Genomic DNA, 16,285 nt, shown 5'->3' on the forward strand with positions numbered 1-16,285 from the left:
GATAGTGAGACCCAAAAGCTTGAGTGACAGAACTTCTTGGAGAGGATTGTTGAGAAAGTAGATGGGAGGGTTGTCCAGTCGATCTTTTCGGAGAGACATAGTAAGAGAGTGAGATTTGGCAGGATTGAAAGACATGTTCCACTTGTTTGACCAGTCTGTGATTTTGTCCAGGTCTTCAGAGAGTGAGGAGGCTGCAGACTGCCGATCTGAGGGAAGAGGAATGGAGCGGCAGAGAGTGGAGTCATCAGCAAAGAGATAGAGAGGATTTTCCAGAGAGTCAGAGAGATCATTGATAAAGACCAGAAAAAGCACAGGGCCCAGCACACTTCCTTGGGGAACTCCAGCCTGAACAGGAAGGGGAGATGAGAGAAATCCATTCAGGGCCACACGTTGACTACGACCAGAGAGGAAGTCCGCAAGCCATGCATGGAGATTTCCATGGATACCATAGGAGGAGAGTTTGGTGAGCAGAGCTGGGTGCCAGACCGTATCAAAGGCTCTTGATATGTCAAGGGAGACAGCTCTGATTTCCTGTTTGGCATTGAGGACCTCCATCCATTGTTGAGACAGCAGAAGCAGCATGTCCAGAGTAGAGTGACCTGGTCTGAAACCAAATTGATGATCAGAGATCAAGCCATTGGAGAAGAGGAAAGATTTCATATCCGAAGCAATGATGGATTCCATGACTTTGCTGAAAATTGGGAGCAGGCTGATTGGTCTGTAGTTGCAAGGATCTGTTTTTGCACCTTTTTTGTGTAAAGCGGTAATGTTAGCTGATTTCCAGGATGCTGGCAGATGACCTTGAGCAAAAGATAGGGTGAAAAGAACAGAGAGAGGGTGAGATAGAGCGGCAGAGCAGGATTTTAGGACCCGTGGGCTGATGCCGTCTGGTCCAGTTGCAGAATCAGAGTAATTTGTTTTAATAATTTTAATAATTTGTTTGTTAAAAGAGTTTTTGCATGCAAAGAAAGTTTTCACTATGTTCCAACTTTCTTTCTTGAGAGGGTGGGGGAGTGGGGGGGGGGGGTGTGGGGGGGGGGAGTGTTACGGATTCGTCACTTCCGTTGTTGTGGTTTTCATCCACTGTAAACATTTTTGATTCCATGTACTATTATTGTTGTCGTTTAAGGGAAATAGAGATTACTATTTTCAAAAGGTAAAAAAGTTAATGTTTTAAATGAAACCGGAACCGGACGACGACGAAGAGGAAGAGGAGGAAGAGAAGGTGGAGCGATTGAGTCGGACAAGAAGCCTAGCTGCTTCGAGGTCTGGAGCGAACGTTGGCGAACGAGAGTCACGAGTGAACTTTGGGTTTCCCGGGAAAGGGATCCTGCGACAGAGTTGTCATCGCTGTGACAGATAAACCTGCGTGACAGGTTTTGCGGTTGATTCCGAGGAGAATCATCGGAGTGCTGTTACGCCACGAGAACGGGCCGTCGGCCATTTTTACCTCACGCAGGATTTGCGCTTCGCTCAAGGTTTTTCACTTCGCTTCAACCATTTTCATCGCAATCAGACGTTAATCTGGTGTGTGTGTGTGTAACGTGGCTTTTGAGTGGGAAATCTGCGGTTCGCCGATTGGGAGCCGTGGAATGTCCATACCCGAGGGTGTGATTTCCCAGTCACCTTGAGGGAACCTTTGTGCAGCTTTGGCAGCGTGACTGTGACTGTCATCCGAACGGGATTCTGGTCTCGATTAGACATCGTTCTGACGATTACTGGAGCGGATCGACTTTGGCTTGATGCCGGAATAGAGACCTTGGGAATGTTCTTCATTTCGCTCACTTGGAGCACAGTGAGTTATATTGTACGAAACTGATGGTACCATCATAGGAATGATATATTGGTTGTACAATTGATTAATATTGTTATTGTACTGTTATTCTTGTGTGATCTTAATACAATACTTGTTTGTTGGTAACAATTGGTGTGGTTTCACCATTGATCTTTGACATACAGAACAGAACAAGCATTCTGAGTATTGCGCTGCAATACATGTCCCCTACCAAAGTTCAAAGTGCCATAACTTTGTCAAAAATGATCGAATATGCAAATTTATGCACGGTTGATGCTGGTTTTCAAACTTGATCTGCGTTATGCTGAGACACATGTGTGTACAAAATTTTGTTGAAATCAGCCAATGTTTGGTGCAGTTATCGTACGGAGACCAAACTGTGACAGACGAACAGACGGATCTAATTAAATATGCAAATTTATACACGGTTGATGCTGGTTTTCAAACTTGATCTGAGTTATGCTGAGACACATGTGTGTACAAAATTTTGTTGAAATCAGCCAATGTTTGGTGGAGTTATCGCACGAAACCAAAGTGTGACAGACGAACCTCATTAAATATGCAAATTTATGCACGGTTGAATGTAGGCACGGATGATGTGAGACCGGGTTATCCTGACCGGGTTATCCTGACCAGGTTATCTGCGGACCGTGGAAGCTAGGTTACTTCTGATGCGTACTGTGTATACTGCTAAGACGGCAGAGTATCAGATACATATTTAAAGAAGTATTCACGCAGATTATATGCACAGAAGCATATGGTAAAGTGACACTCCAACCTCCCTAGATGTATTGTTGATTTATTGGTAAACTATGTGAATTCAATGTATTCTTGCCTGATATGAAGAATTGTGTCAATGGAAACAAAATTCAGTGAAAACGTTTTTGACTTGATGCTTATTCTAGGAAAGCATTTTAAAGAACAGTCTACGCTTGCAGCATATTGTACACAAGGAATATTAACAGCTTTGACTTACGGCACTCCAAATTATAGTCCGGAAAACTGTTGGGGAAATTACCAAGGGTTATTTACCTACAGGTTCTGAATCGTTCCCGATCACTATTTACCTCAGGACGGGCTCACCTGTGATTCGCACTCGGGACTTCGATGTATACACCTCGCAGACAGGTCAGCAGAAGCACGAGAAAATACGTTGTTTTTGAAGATAAATGATCGATGTGTATATTGTGAGAAACCCCCGGTGAAACCACCTTTGTTCTCACCCAATTGAGTGCCCCGCCCACCACTGACGTAACCTCCTTGGAGCCTCACGCGATTGGGAGGCGAGTCGGGACGTGATTGGTGGAGGGTCAGAGAGCGCGGCCGCCATCTCATGATACGGACGCAGCTCGGAGGTTCGAGGCCTCGAGGCGAGGGAACTTTCGTTACGCCTCACGACAGCGAGTTGTGCTGATCGTTTATAGTTATGGATTGTACGAGTGAGTGATTCCGGAAGAGAACGAGTGATTCCCGGAGATCGTAGATTGGAACTGTGAGTCCTATATTGCCTGCTTCGTGTTGGAGCTACTGGCCGACCGTTCCTGGCGGCCTTGTGCGGTATTCCATCCTGGTATCCTCCGAGTCCCGGAGCCCATCGATTGGAGCCGCGAGTGATCTTACCTGCGTCCAGTTGGAGCGTCTGTGGCCGACAGTTCCTGCCGGCTTGTGCAGCATATTACCTTTGGTTACCTTTCATGGTTTTTGTGATCGAGCCAATAAATAATCGTGCTTTACCCCTAGAAGGCCGATTAAAACACAATTGTGTTTATTGCGTCTCTTTTGGTTCACTACGTGGATTACTTGAAGCCCGGACATTTACGTCCGTATTCCGTGCTGGGATACATTCCACAGACGGGATCGCGACAATATATATATGTTGCTCGGCTTGGCTCCGCCCCTCCTGAAAGAGCGCGCTGTGTCGCGCTTTTGACGTTCGCGAGACGAGGCTGAGGGCGTTGCGCCTTGAGGAGAACTCTAGAATAAACAAAGTGCCATAACTTTGTCAAAAATGATCGAATATGCAAATTTATGCACGGTTGATGCTGGTTTTCAACCTTGATCTGAGGTATGCTGAGACACATGTGTGTCACGCCTTGCCTCCTTGATAAGCCCGCAAGGTCGGTCAGTGCAGTGGTCTGCACGTATTGCACTGTGTGAATTATATAAATTATTACCAACTCACGGTCTAGTCTGAGGTACTGGCGATTCAAAAGATATCCCTTCTTTTTTTTTTTCATTTAATTAACGATATCTGCCAAACCACGTGCCCTATCGCAAATTCCAAAATGACATTTTAGTAGACTGACATGCTGAACAGATTTGTGAAGTTTCCCCTCGATTGGATCAAAAATGAGGGAGGAGCTCGGTTTTAAAGGTTCATGCTTAAAAACGTCATAACTCTGAAACCATGTGACGCACGACGTCATCCTCGCTGACTTTTTTGTTCGTCATGGGTATGCGATTCTGCCTGCAAAGTTTGGCCTCGATCTGTTCAGCCGTTGCAGAGAAAAATGGGTTTTCGTGTTTTCACGAAAAACAATATGGCGGCCGAACCACGTGACCTGTGACGTCATAATTACCATTATAATATTGTACAGACCGAGTCCCTCCTACGGTGAAAATTTGATCTCAATCGGTGCAATTATTGCAGAGAAATTGGTTTTTAAAGGAAATTAAAACTTAAAATGGCACTGAGTTAAGGATCATCAGAATTATCAGAATTCCCAAAGTTCAAAGTGCCATAACTTTGTTTAAAATGATCGAAACGTCGTGAAGTTCGAACTTGATCTGTAACTTATCATGAGGAAACCATGTGCTAAGTCTGAAATCATTAGCATTAAGCGTTTAGAAAAGAAGTCCGGAAAACTGTTCTTTGCGTGACGGACTGACGGACTGACGGACTGACGGACTGACGGACTGACGGACTGACGGAATGACAGACTGACAGACTGACGGACTGACGGACTAAGGGACTAACGGACGGAGGGACGGCGTGCAAACCTATAGTCCCCTCCGGTGTACACCGGTAGGGGACTAATAACACATCTTTCTGACGTGACTCCTCTCGGGGCTCGGAGGTACACCGTGACCAGGGTTTGGGGAGGAGCACGTAACACCCACACATCAGATTAGAAGTTAGTAGTTCGATTATTAGTCCCCTACCCGTGTACACCGGAGAGGACTATAGGTTTGCACGCCGTCTCTCCGTCCGTCAGTCCGTCAGTCTGTCAGTCCGTCAGTCTGTCAGTCCGTCAGTCCGTCACGCAAAGAACAGTTTTCCGGACTTTTTTCTAAACGCTTAATGCTAATGATCTCAAACTTGGTACATGGTTTCCTCATGATAAGTTACAGGTCAAGTTCGAACTTCACGACGTTTCGATCATGTTTAACAAAGTTATGGCACTTTGAACTTTGGGAATTCTGATAATTCTGATGATCCTTAACTCAGTGCCATTTTAAGTTTTAATTTCCTTTAAAAACCAATTTCTCTGCAATAATTGTACCGATTGACATCAAATTTTCACCATATCATCGACGCGGTCTCTAGAATATTTTAATGGTAATTATGACGTCACAAGTCACGTGGTACGGCCGCCATATTGTTTTTCGTGAAAACACGAAAACCGCTTTTTCTCTTCAACGGCTGAACAGATCGAGGTCAAACTTTTCAGGCAGAATCGCATACCCATGACAAACAAAAAAGTCAACTAGCATGACGTCATGCGTCACATGGTTTCAGAGTTATGACGTTTTTAAGCATGAACCTTTAAAACCGAGCTCCTCCCTCATTTTTGATCCAATCGAGGGGAAACTTCACAGATGTGTTCAGCACTAAAATGTCCTTTTGGAATTTGCGATAGGGCACGTGGTTTGGCAGATATCGTTAATTAAACGAAAAAAAAAAATGGATATCTTGTTTATTCTGGAGTTCTCCTCAAGCCGCACCATGCGCCCTCAGCCTCATCTCGCGAACGTCAACAGCGCGACACAGCGCGCGCATTCCAGAGGGGCGGAGCCAAGCCGAGCAACATATATACACATCGATCATTGATCGTGAACCGAAAAATATAATAAATTACTGATGGTTTCAGAGTTATGACGTTTTTAAGCATGAACCTTTAAAACCGAGCCCCTCCCTCATTTTTGATCCAATCGAGGGGAAACTTCACAGATCTGTTCAGCATGTCAGTCTACTAAAATGTCTTTGGAATTTGCGATCGGGCAAGTGGTTTGGCAGATATCGTTAATTAAACGAAAATATTAAAAAAATGGATATCTCTTGAATCGCTAGTACAGTAGTACCTCAGACCGTGAGTTGGTAATAATTTATATAATTCACACAGTGCAATACATGCAGGCCGCTGCACGGAGTGACGTTGCGGGCTTATCAACGAGGCGAGACGTGACACACGTGTCTCAGCATACCTCAGATCAAGTTTGAAAACCAGCATCAACCGTACATAAATTTGCATATTCGATCATTTTTGACAAAGTTATGGCACTTTGAACTTTGGTAGGGGACATGTATTGCAGCGCAATACTCAGAATGCTTGTTTTTCAAGATATTTCGCTCACAAGGTTGAGACATACATATGGTGGCCGCCATCGTGGATTTTGACTTGGCGACCCAATTTTCAATAGCTTTCTTCCTTATGCCTAGATACACCCACAAACCAGATTAGAAGTTAGTAGGTCGTTTATTTTTCAAGATATTTCGCTCACAAGGTTCAGACATTTATATGGCGGCGGCCATCTTGGATTTTTACGTGGCGACCCAATTTTCAATAGCGTTCTTCCTTATGCATAGATACACCCACACACCAGATTAGAAGTTGGTACTTCGCTTATTAGTCCCCTACCGGGGTACACGGGAGGGGACTATAGGTTTGCACGCCGTCCCTCCATCCGTCAGTCCGTCAGTCCGTCAGTGTGTCAGTCCATCAGTCTGTCAGTCCGTCAGTCCATCACGCAAAGAACAATTTTCCGGACTTTTTTTCTAAACGCGTAATTCTAATGATTTCAAACTTGACACATGGTTTCCTCATGATAAGGTACAGGTCAAGTTCGAACTTCACGACGTTTCTATCATTTTTGACAAAGTTATGGCACTTTGAACTTTGGTAATTCTGATAATTCTGATGACCCTTAACTTCGTGCCATTTTAAGTTTTAATTTCCTTTAAAAACCAATTTCTCTGCAATAATAGAACCGATTGAGATAAAATTTTCACCATATGATGGACTCGGTCTCGAGAATATTTTAATGGTAATTATGACGTCACAGGTCACGTGGTTCGGCCGCCATATTGTTTTTCGTGAAAACATGAAAACCCCTTTTTCTCTGCAACGGCTGAATAGATCGAGGCCAGACTTTGCAGACAAAATCGCATACTCATGACGAACAAAAAAGTATTCGAGCATGACGTCATGCGTCACATGGTTTCAGAGTTATGACGTTTTTAAGCATGAACCTTTAAAACCGAGCTCCTCCCTCATTTTTGATCCAATCAAGGGGAAACTTCACAGATCTGTTCAGCACTAAAATGTCTTTTTGGAATTTGCGATAGGGCACGTCGTTTGGCAGATATCATTAATTAAACGAAAATATATATATTTTAAATGGATATCTCTTGAATCGACAGTACCTCAGACCGTGAGTTGGTAATTATATAATTCCCACAGTGCAATACGTGCAGGCTGCTCCACGGAGCGACCTTGCGGGCTTGTCAACGAGGCGAGGCGTGACACACATGTGTCTCAGCATACCTCAGATCAAGTTTGAAAACCAGCATCAACTGTGCATAAATTTTCATGTTCGATCATTTTTGACAAAGTTATGGCACTTTGAACTTTGGTAGGGGACATGTATTGCAGCACAATATTCAGAATGCTTGTTTTTCAAGATATTCCGCTCACAAGGTTCAGACATACTATACATACTGAACTCACTGTACATACTGGTGTACAGTGACATGGACATGGATATGCATCAGACATACATGGCGGTGGCCATCTTGGATTTTGAAGTGGGTTGCACCCACACACCAAATTAGAATGCGGTCCTTCGCTTACGCACGCACGCACGCACGCACGTCCGCATGCACCCACACACGCACGGATGGACGGACGCACACACGGACGGAGGGGAAAACCATAGTCCCCCTTTCGCTCCTTGGTGCGACGGGGGACAAAAAGACTTACAGCAGTCATTGTGCAAAAGGTGCTTTCATGAAGTATTGACCCAAAGGGCTGAATACTTTTGCAACCAGTGAATTTTGATTTGTACATGTTTTTTGCAGGTATTATTCCTGACATTTAACCTCCTTCAACTACAACAGTGTTTATTTTGTAATCTACATTTATGAATAAACAAGGCCGAAAGTCTAATAGCGGCGAAGCTGGGCATATATATATATATATATATATATATATCTATATATATATATATATATATATATATATATATATATATATATATATATATATATATATATATATATACATATAACTATAACCAACCCAAGAGGGCACATCATATAATTAATTAATTAAATTTCACGCCTCCCTAAAATAATTGCGTTACGTAATTTTTTGAATGACCCCATATTTGAATTAAGCAATCCGTGACCATGTGACGTGTGACGAATCAGCTTGTTCTGATATAACCTTGGGGAGAGTGACATGGATTAGAGGTGCCAGTTAATTTTTTCGGAGTGCATTTATTATTTTATAAATGTGTGTTTCCCATGTGGCCCGTAACCGGGTTTTGTCGCAAGTTATTATCACAGCGCGGTCATTCTTGTCAAGTGATCATGTTATAAACCCATGGCGAGAGAGGGAACCTTCACCACAGACGATTGTCACGAAATGACGGTGCACATGCGATGAACACGTTCTTCAGACATTTTAAGTTCGGTTTGGTTATGGCGGCGTTCACAGGAAAAGTTACACGAAAACGAACGTAATAAGAATCGACTTTATACTTCAGGAGCATAAAAATAAGGAGATATTGATATAAAACAAAAAGGCAAAACTCAGATCTTACTGCCGAGTCATTGAGTCCGAATTGCCGTGACTCGGATTCGAACCGAGGTTACTGCGGCCACAACGCAGAGTACTAACCACTATACGATCACGGCGACCTCCGTGAGACCATGAAGACTGTGCTTTCTAAGATGCTTAAAAGTTTAAATTCTTTTACTTTACTCTGAAGTTCACGTAAGTGGAGCTCACTGTGCATCATTCGTGATTTGTGAGAAAAAAATAATTCGTGATTTGTGAAGACAAGCTTAAATTACAAGTAAATAAAGAAAAGAAAAATTAAACACGTATCTTATTATAATGTAGTAAACATCTATGGTTATGTATGTAGGTATATGCATGCATGTATGTATGTACCGGTATGTATAATTGTAACAAAAATCGTCTTCTTCTTCAAATGTATATATAACCAAATGTATATCTACATAAATAAAACACAGTTTGTTTGTTTGTGTGTGTGTGTGTGTGTGTGTGTGTGTGTGTGTGTGTGTGTGTGTGTATGCTACCGATAGACTTCTAAACGGAGAGGCTCACGTGCTTGATATTTGGCATAGACATGGCCATTGAGCCTGGGAAGGACATGGCCTACCTAAAAATATTTGACGAGATCCATATTTTTTATTCATATTTACCTCAGTGCATTTCAGCGAGGAACATTATACTGAATCTTAGCCTGTGCCAGAGCAGCTCGCTGATTCGCTCTGAGCGATCACGTGATGTTCCATCCTCGCCGCCAGACCATTGAACTGAAAATATATAGAATGACCATTGCCATTCACACCACATAGGTGGAGATGCAGCTACCGGGCGCCATCTTGGTTGGCACTCGATGCTGGGCAATGGTGATTTCCATCACGCATTTGCACGTAATTCAGAGCGAAAAGCGATTGCGTTTTTTCACCTTTTGTGCGATCGTGTTTTGTGTCGATTTTTGTCGATTTTGTGCGATATGAATTAAACGTCTTTGAAACAGCTGTGAAACGTCTTTCCACAACCCTTCCTTAACCGATTGGAGCAGTTTATTGCCGCACAAAATGGCATTTTAACAGTTGTCTGGCTTTTAAAATCTGGGACATGTTCAAAACAAACGAGATTCACGAAGCGAGTTGGTCGAGTCGTGCTAACCAAGATGGCGACACGGCGGCTACACTTTTCACAGAGTATGAGCGTTCTATATATTTTCAATTCAGTGCGCCAGACTCGCTCACGTACTTGATTTGTGGCATAGACATGGCCATTGGGCCTTCATGGTGTAATTTGTGCGAGGCTTTTGTCCGAGTGAGCTTGAGTCGAGAGGGCGAATGTACGGGTTGGGAATGTACGGGTCTCCCTTCCCCCGCCCGGCATCGCCGGTACTGGAGGGCGTCACAGGATCGGTGAGTCTCCAAAATCCGCTTCGTGCTGTTGTTGCAAAGATGCAGGACGATGTCGCGATTGTTGTGCTGCTCTCCTCCCATGCGAACTGCAACGTCATTGTTGACTGGCCCTCCCCTTCCTCCCCTCCCCTTCCTCCCCTCCCCTTCCTCCCCTCCCCTTCCCCTTCCTCCCTCTCCCCCCCCCCTTCCATCCCCTCCCCCTTCCCCCCTCCCCCCTCCATCCTCCTCTTCCTCCTCCCCCTCCCCTCCCCTTTACCCCTCCCCCTTCCCCTCCCCTTCCCCCTTCCCCTTCCCCTCCCCTTCCCCCTTCCCCTTCCCATCCCCTTCCCCCTCCCCTTCCCCACCTCCCCTCTCCCATTCCCCCCTGCCCCCTCCCCCCTCCCCCCCTTCCCCCTCTCCTCCCCTCCCCCCGTTCCCATCCCCTCCCCTTCCCCCTCCCCCCGTTCCCCTCCCCTCCCCTTCCCCCTCCCCCCGTTCCCCTCCCCTCCCCTTCCCCCTCCCCCCGTTCCCCACCCCTCCCCCGCCCGGCAATGTCGGGTACTTCTGCTAGTAACTGAATATTATTTATAACCAAAGCCGTGTGACTATATATCTATTAATTACGTACAATTTGAACGTCGGTTGCATCCTGTCTGTTAATTACGAATATCTATTTATTAAGTACTATTTGAATATACCTCTTTTTTTTTTTTGTATACAGAGTCGAGGCTCGTGAAAGAGCTAACATATTTTATCAAACAAACAAATCAAACAAACAAGCAAACAAAGTATATAAAAAGGGGAGCGGTCGACAAGATGGGGAGAGAAGGGGAGGAAGCACACAAACACAACATTTGAGAGCAGGGACATCGGAGATGTGAGGGAGGGAGAGGGCCTGGGGGGAGGCAGGATAGGTATAAAACACAAGGACACTAAGGACTTCCAGGAAAGAAGTCGGCACCTCAAAAAAGTGGATTTGGGGTGAAATTAGCGGGGGTAGAAAAGATCAAGGTTTTGGATTGGGGAAGATAAGAGATGGTGGTGAACAGCCGTTTTAAAGACCTGGAGGGAGGAGTGGGATTGAAGAGAGTGAGGGAGTTTGTTCCAGAGGTGGGAGAAAAGAGGAATGAAGGAGTGAAGATGAGCAGAGAGTCTTGATTTTGGCAGTTTAACCATAAGAGGGTTGCAGGCAGATCTTGTGCGACCTGTAGGAATATTTGGGGGACAGAGCCCAGAGAGAGCTGGGGGAGCAAGGCCGGAGAGGAGTCAGTAGAAGACGGAAAGACCACCAACCTGCCTGCGGTGAGTAAGTGAAAGGCCCTCGGAGATAGCGTCATCGCGGGAGATTCCAATGATTCTGAACGCTTTGGTTTCAACAGCGTGAAGATGAGCTAGGTGTGAGGCAGGAGCACCAGCCCACAGGGGAGAGCAGTACTCCATTGAGCTGCGGATGAAAGCCTTGTATGCGGTGAGGAGCTCAGGTGTGCCAAGGAAGGACTTCGCACGACGGAGGATTCCCAGTCGGCGACTGGCTTTGGAGGCCAGATTTGAAATGTGGTTTTCCCAGGAAAGATCATGGCAGATAGTGAGACCCAAAAGCTTGAGTGACAGAACTTCTTGGAGAGGATTATTCAGAAAATAGATGGGAGGGTTGTCCAGTCGGTCTTTTCGGAGAGACATCGTAAGAGTGTGAGATTTGTCAGGATTGAAAGACATGTTCCACTTGTTCGCCCAGTCTGTGATTTTGTCCAGGTCTGCAGAGAGTGAGGAGGCTGCAGACTGCCGATCTGAGGAATAAGGAATGGAGCGGCAGAGAGTGGAGTCATCAGCAAAGAGATAGAGAGGATTTTCAAGAGAGTCAGTTCGACTGCTGACACCATTTAAGTTCCCCAAGACCCTTAAGGTCTCCAAGACCCTGAAGACCTAAAATACCCAGAAGACCACAATGGACGTTAAATACCCCAAATACTCCAAAGACCCCAACATCCCGAAGACCCCAAAAACCAAAGACCGAAAACCCCAAAGACCCAAAAGGACCCCAGTGACCCTTAAAGACCCTAAAAATCCTGAAGACAAAAAAGGACCCCAAAGACCCAAAGGACCAAAAATATCTTGGAGACTATTAAGTACCCTGAAGTATGAATAAAAAGACCCCAAATACCGCAAATACTTTGAAAGACCCAGATGACCCAAAGACACAGAGGACCCAAAATTCCATATTAAGCCTGAAGACCCAAAAGATCCAAAAATTCCTTGAGGACCCAAAATACCCTAAAGGCCTCAAAGACCATGAAAGACAAAGAAGAACCTTAAGACTCCAAAGGCCCTTAAGACACTTTAGACCCATGAGACCAGCCTAGACCCTTGACCATTTTGAGCGTTACACCATTTGGACCATTTTGGATTACAAATAAATTACAAATAAATAATATCACCAATATCACAAATACATTTGTACAAAATAAATGTTTGTATTATGATTGGTGTAAATCATGACACCACAGCAACTTAAGTTCAGTCAGGTCATTATCCTCAGTTAAAACAAGCCTGTGTCACTGTAGTGACATGTGATGAGGCGAGCGTAGCGAGGCAATCCATGCTATCAAATTATAATAAAATTAAGTACCATACGAATAAATTGTATGACATGAATGGATAGTAAATCTTGGTTCATTTTATTCATATCAAACTTCAGAAAACAAAACTAAGCAGATAATGCCCTTGAAAGCAATAGTTTGGTGCTTCACAATCCTCTACTGTGGACACTCGAGGACCAATTCTGGGGTGTATAGCAGGGGTCAGCTGCTGAGGTATTGAATTATAAACAAGACTGAAAGTCTAACAGGGGTGTAGCCAGGCTTGTTTGATACTTTAGTTGAAGAGGACAGTATGACCTGGGTGGGTATCATACCAGTTAGCAAATAATGTAAGTATTCAATTTTTCTGAAGTACTGTAATTCTCGAAGCTGTCTGTCACTATGGAAGTGAAGAGATTGCATTGAGACACTGGTTTGTTCTATATGCTTTGAGTCAACAATGAACCAACCATACACCACTTCAATCCAGTAACTTTACAGTCACGACAAAGGGATTGCAGTGTTACGATTATATTTACTATATTATTAATATCAATGTTATTATTATTATTATTATTCTGAAAACGATACTACTGTATTAAGAAACCTGAGCAAATTTGACAGAAGCAGCCTGAAAGTGAGGCATGAAGGCATGAAGTGTAAGGCCTATACATACCATATCTTGTTGGAAGACCCAGAACGCCGATGCTTTCGATATTTGATGGTTATTTTAACAATCGGTTTGTTTGTGTTTCACACTGAATGAAAAACGTAAACATATGTAGAGCATGGCAATTGTGATATATGACAGGTTCGACGATATGTTTGGCCTGAATGACATAGAAATCAAAATGGCGGTGTGTGGAGTCAGCCGGGTCGTATGCCATCATGACATCACAAACATTAAATCACAACACATCACCTCTGACATGTGAGCAGATCCTCAGCTTTGATTGGTGTACATTTGTGAGGGATATACATTCACACATACATACATACAAACACTGCTATATACCTATATATACATATACATACACATATACATTAAAACATATATACATATATATATATATATATATATATATATATATATATATATATATATATATATGTGGTTAACACATATATATGTGGTTAACACATATATATGTGTTATATTAACACACACTTGTAGGTTGCTTTGCTTTCACCCTTCTGTCCAGTTCACCCAAACCAGCTCGATGGGGTTTAAGTCTGGAGACTGTGCTGGCAATTCCATGATTTGAAGCCTACCGTCTTGTTCTTTTCCTCGAAGGTAGTTTTGACATATTGTATGTCTTTCCTTTAGAGAAATTGCAAAGAAAGCCAAGGTGTCAGTGAGTACAGTTTCCTACACCATCAAAAGGCACTTGGAAACTGGAGGAAAGTCTGACAGGAAGAGGTCTGGCAGACCCAAAGCCACAACAGAATCAGAGGTAAAGTTTTTGAGAGTCAACAGCTTGCGTGATAGGCGGCTCACAGGACAACAGCTTCAAGCACAGCTTAACACTGGTCGAAGTAAGCATGTCTCAGTTTCAACTGTGAAGAGAAGACTTTGAGCTGCAGGTTTGACAGGTCGAGTGGCAGTAAGAAAGCCATTGCTAAGATGGCAAAATAAGAAAAAGAGGCTTGCCTGGGCCATGAAGCCCTGCCAGTGGACTACTGAAGACTGGAAGAAGGTCTTATGGACCGATGAATCAAAATTTGAAATCTTTGGTTCGTCACGCAGGGTTTTTGTACGTGGTCGAGTAGGCGAAATGATGGTTCCTCAGTGTGTGACATCAACTGTCAAACATGGAGGAGGAAGCGTGATGGTCTGGGGCTCTTTTGCTGGATCCAGAGTCGGCGACTTGCACAGAGTGACTGGCACCCTGAACCAAAAGGGCTACCACAGCATTTTGCAGCACCATGCAATACCCTCTGGTATACGCCTTGTTGGTCAGGGGTTCATCCTACTTCCTACAGCAAGATAATGACCCTAAACACACCTCCAGGCTATGTCAAAACTACCTTCGAGGAAAAGAACAAGACGATAGGCTTCAAATCATGGAATTGCCAGCACAGTCTCCAGACTTAAACCCCATAGAGCTGGTTTGGGATGAACTGGACAGAAGGGTGAAAGCAAAGCAACCGACAAGTGCAACACATTTGTGGGAACTCCTGCAACAATGTTGGGAAGAAATTCCCCAACAATATTTGATTTCCATTGTACAAAGAATGCCACGAGTGTGTTCGGCGGTTATATCTGCAAAAGGGGCTACTTTGCTAAGTCAAAAATTTAAATTAAATTTTGTTAAACAAGATGATTTTATGATTTCTTTTTTATCTCCAATTGTTTATTTGTTCTATGCTTAATTTCAGAGTACATCGAGACATTAAACTGCGTAAATTTCAATAAAAACTGGAAAAATTGAGGTGTTCTAAAACTTTTGAACGGTAGTGTATGTATAAGTAAATATAGATACGTCCAAATTTCTATTGAAAGTTGTCAGGACTCCAACGAAAATATTTGTAAAATTCCTTTGTGGACAACACAAATTATTGCAGAGTTAAGTCATACAATAAAAAAGACAATATTCCAAAATGTGTTTTTTCTCTGCTTTGACCCATGCTGAATGTAGCAAAAGATATCAAGTAAGAAGAATTATGACACTATTTTAATTTCATGTTTTCAATATCTTGGCAGCTATTTGCAATCCACGTTGTGAGAATGGGGGGATGTGTTTGCGGCCTCAGCTCTGCCTCTGCCACAAAGGCTACACTGGACCTTCCTGCAATACTGCTGTTGATCCTCGGACTCATCAGCATGGCAGTGTACTTGCCCATGGAAGCAAGGGCCATGGTCAGAAAAGTTCATCTCATAGGAATGGAGAGAGACGATCATCTCCTGGCCTGCTACAACGTCGAGGGCATACCATGCGGTTTGTCGCTGCAAAATGCATTGTTGTTGATAGTATTGGGCTTTTTATAAAGCTTTGTATATGTGGATCAACCCTTGGAGATCATGGCGACAGGTGGCATCTCAGATGGCTATAAATTATTAATTGTGAGAAAATAACTGTTTTAATCCCCTATTTAGGTACAGGGTGGTAAAATATGTTATCCTATAAAGTTTTGTGACGATTAACCTTGGGAGCTCAGAGCAGTAGTTTCACAACAACAAACAAACAAACGGACATTTTGCTTAAAAATATAGCTAAGATTTAAGCAAATATAATTAAACAAACAAATATTAAAACAAATGAAACGAATCGTCGCCTCAGAAATAAAAGCAGACACGGGCCGAGGCTTGGGGTCTTTGGCCTGAGTAAGCCCACAGTGAAACGGATGAAACATCACCTGCGACGGATCTGTTCTTGCTTGTTACCCTCGCCTGAGGAGAGGGTATTGCATTTGAGTCAGTTTGTCCGCACAGAATAAATATGATTTTCTCCGCAACCGTTGGTCCGATTGACAGGTAATTTTCACCGTAGATGCAAATCCACCTGTATAATTTTTTAA

At 43.6% G+C, this 16,285-nt stretch overlaps 1 protein-coding gene and 1 non-coding gene across 3 annotated transcripts in view; one reads left to right on the plus strand and one right to left on the minus strand.

Moving 5' to 3' along the window:
* The window catches only part of LOC137436425 (latent-transforming growth factor beta-binding protein 1), a 327,003-nt gene that overhangs the window by 23,105 nt on the left and 287,613 nt on the right, over positions 1 to 16,285 (plus strand). For both annotated transcript variants that reach the window (XM_068130197.2, XM_068130206.2), the window contains exon 3: positions 15,471 to 15,705. In XM_068130197.2, the coding sequence (XP_067986298.2) occupies positions 15,471 to 15,705 (235 nt within the window). The remainder of the gene's footprint in view (positions 1 to 15,470; positions 15,706 to 16,285) is intronic.
* TRNAH-GUG (transfer RNA histidin (anticodon GUG)) lies at positions 8,862 to 8,933 on the minus strand. The gene has a single exon. It is a non-coding gene; the product is annotated as a tRNA-His (tRNA).

This window comes from Myxine glutinosa, chromosome 1 (assembly GCF_964187855.1).
Source record: "Myxine glutinosa chromosome 1, kmMyxGlut1.1, whole genome shotgun sequence".
NCBI lineage: Eukaryota > Metazoa > Chordata > Myxini > Myxiniformes > Myxinidae > Myxine > Myxine glutinosa.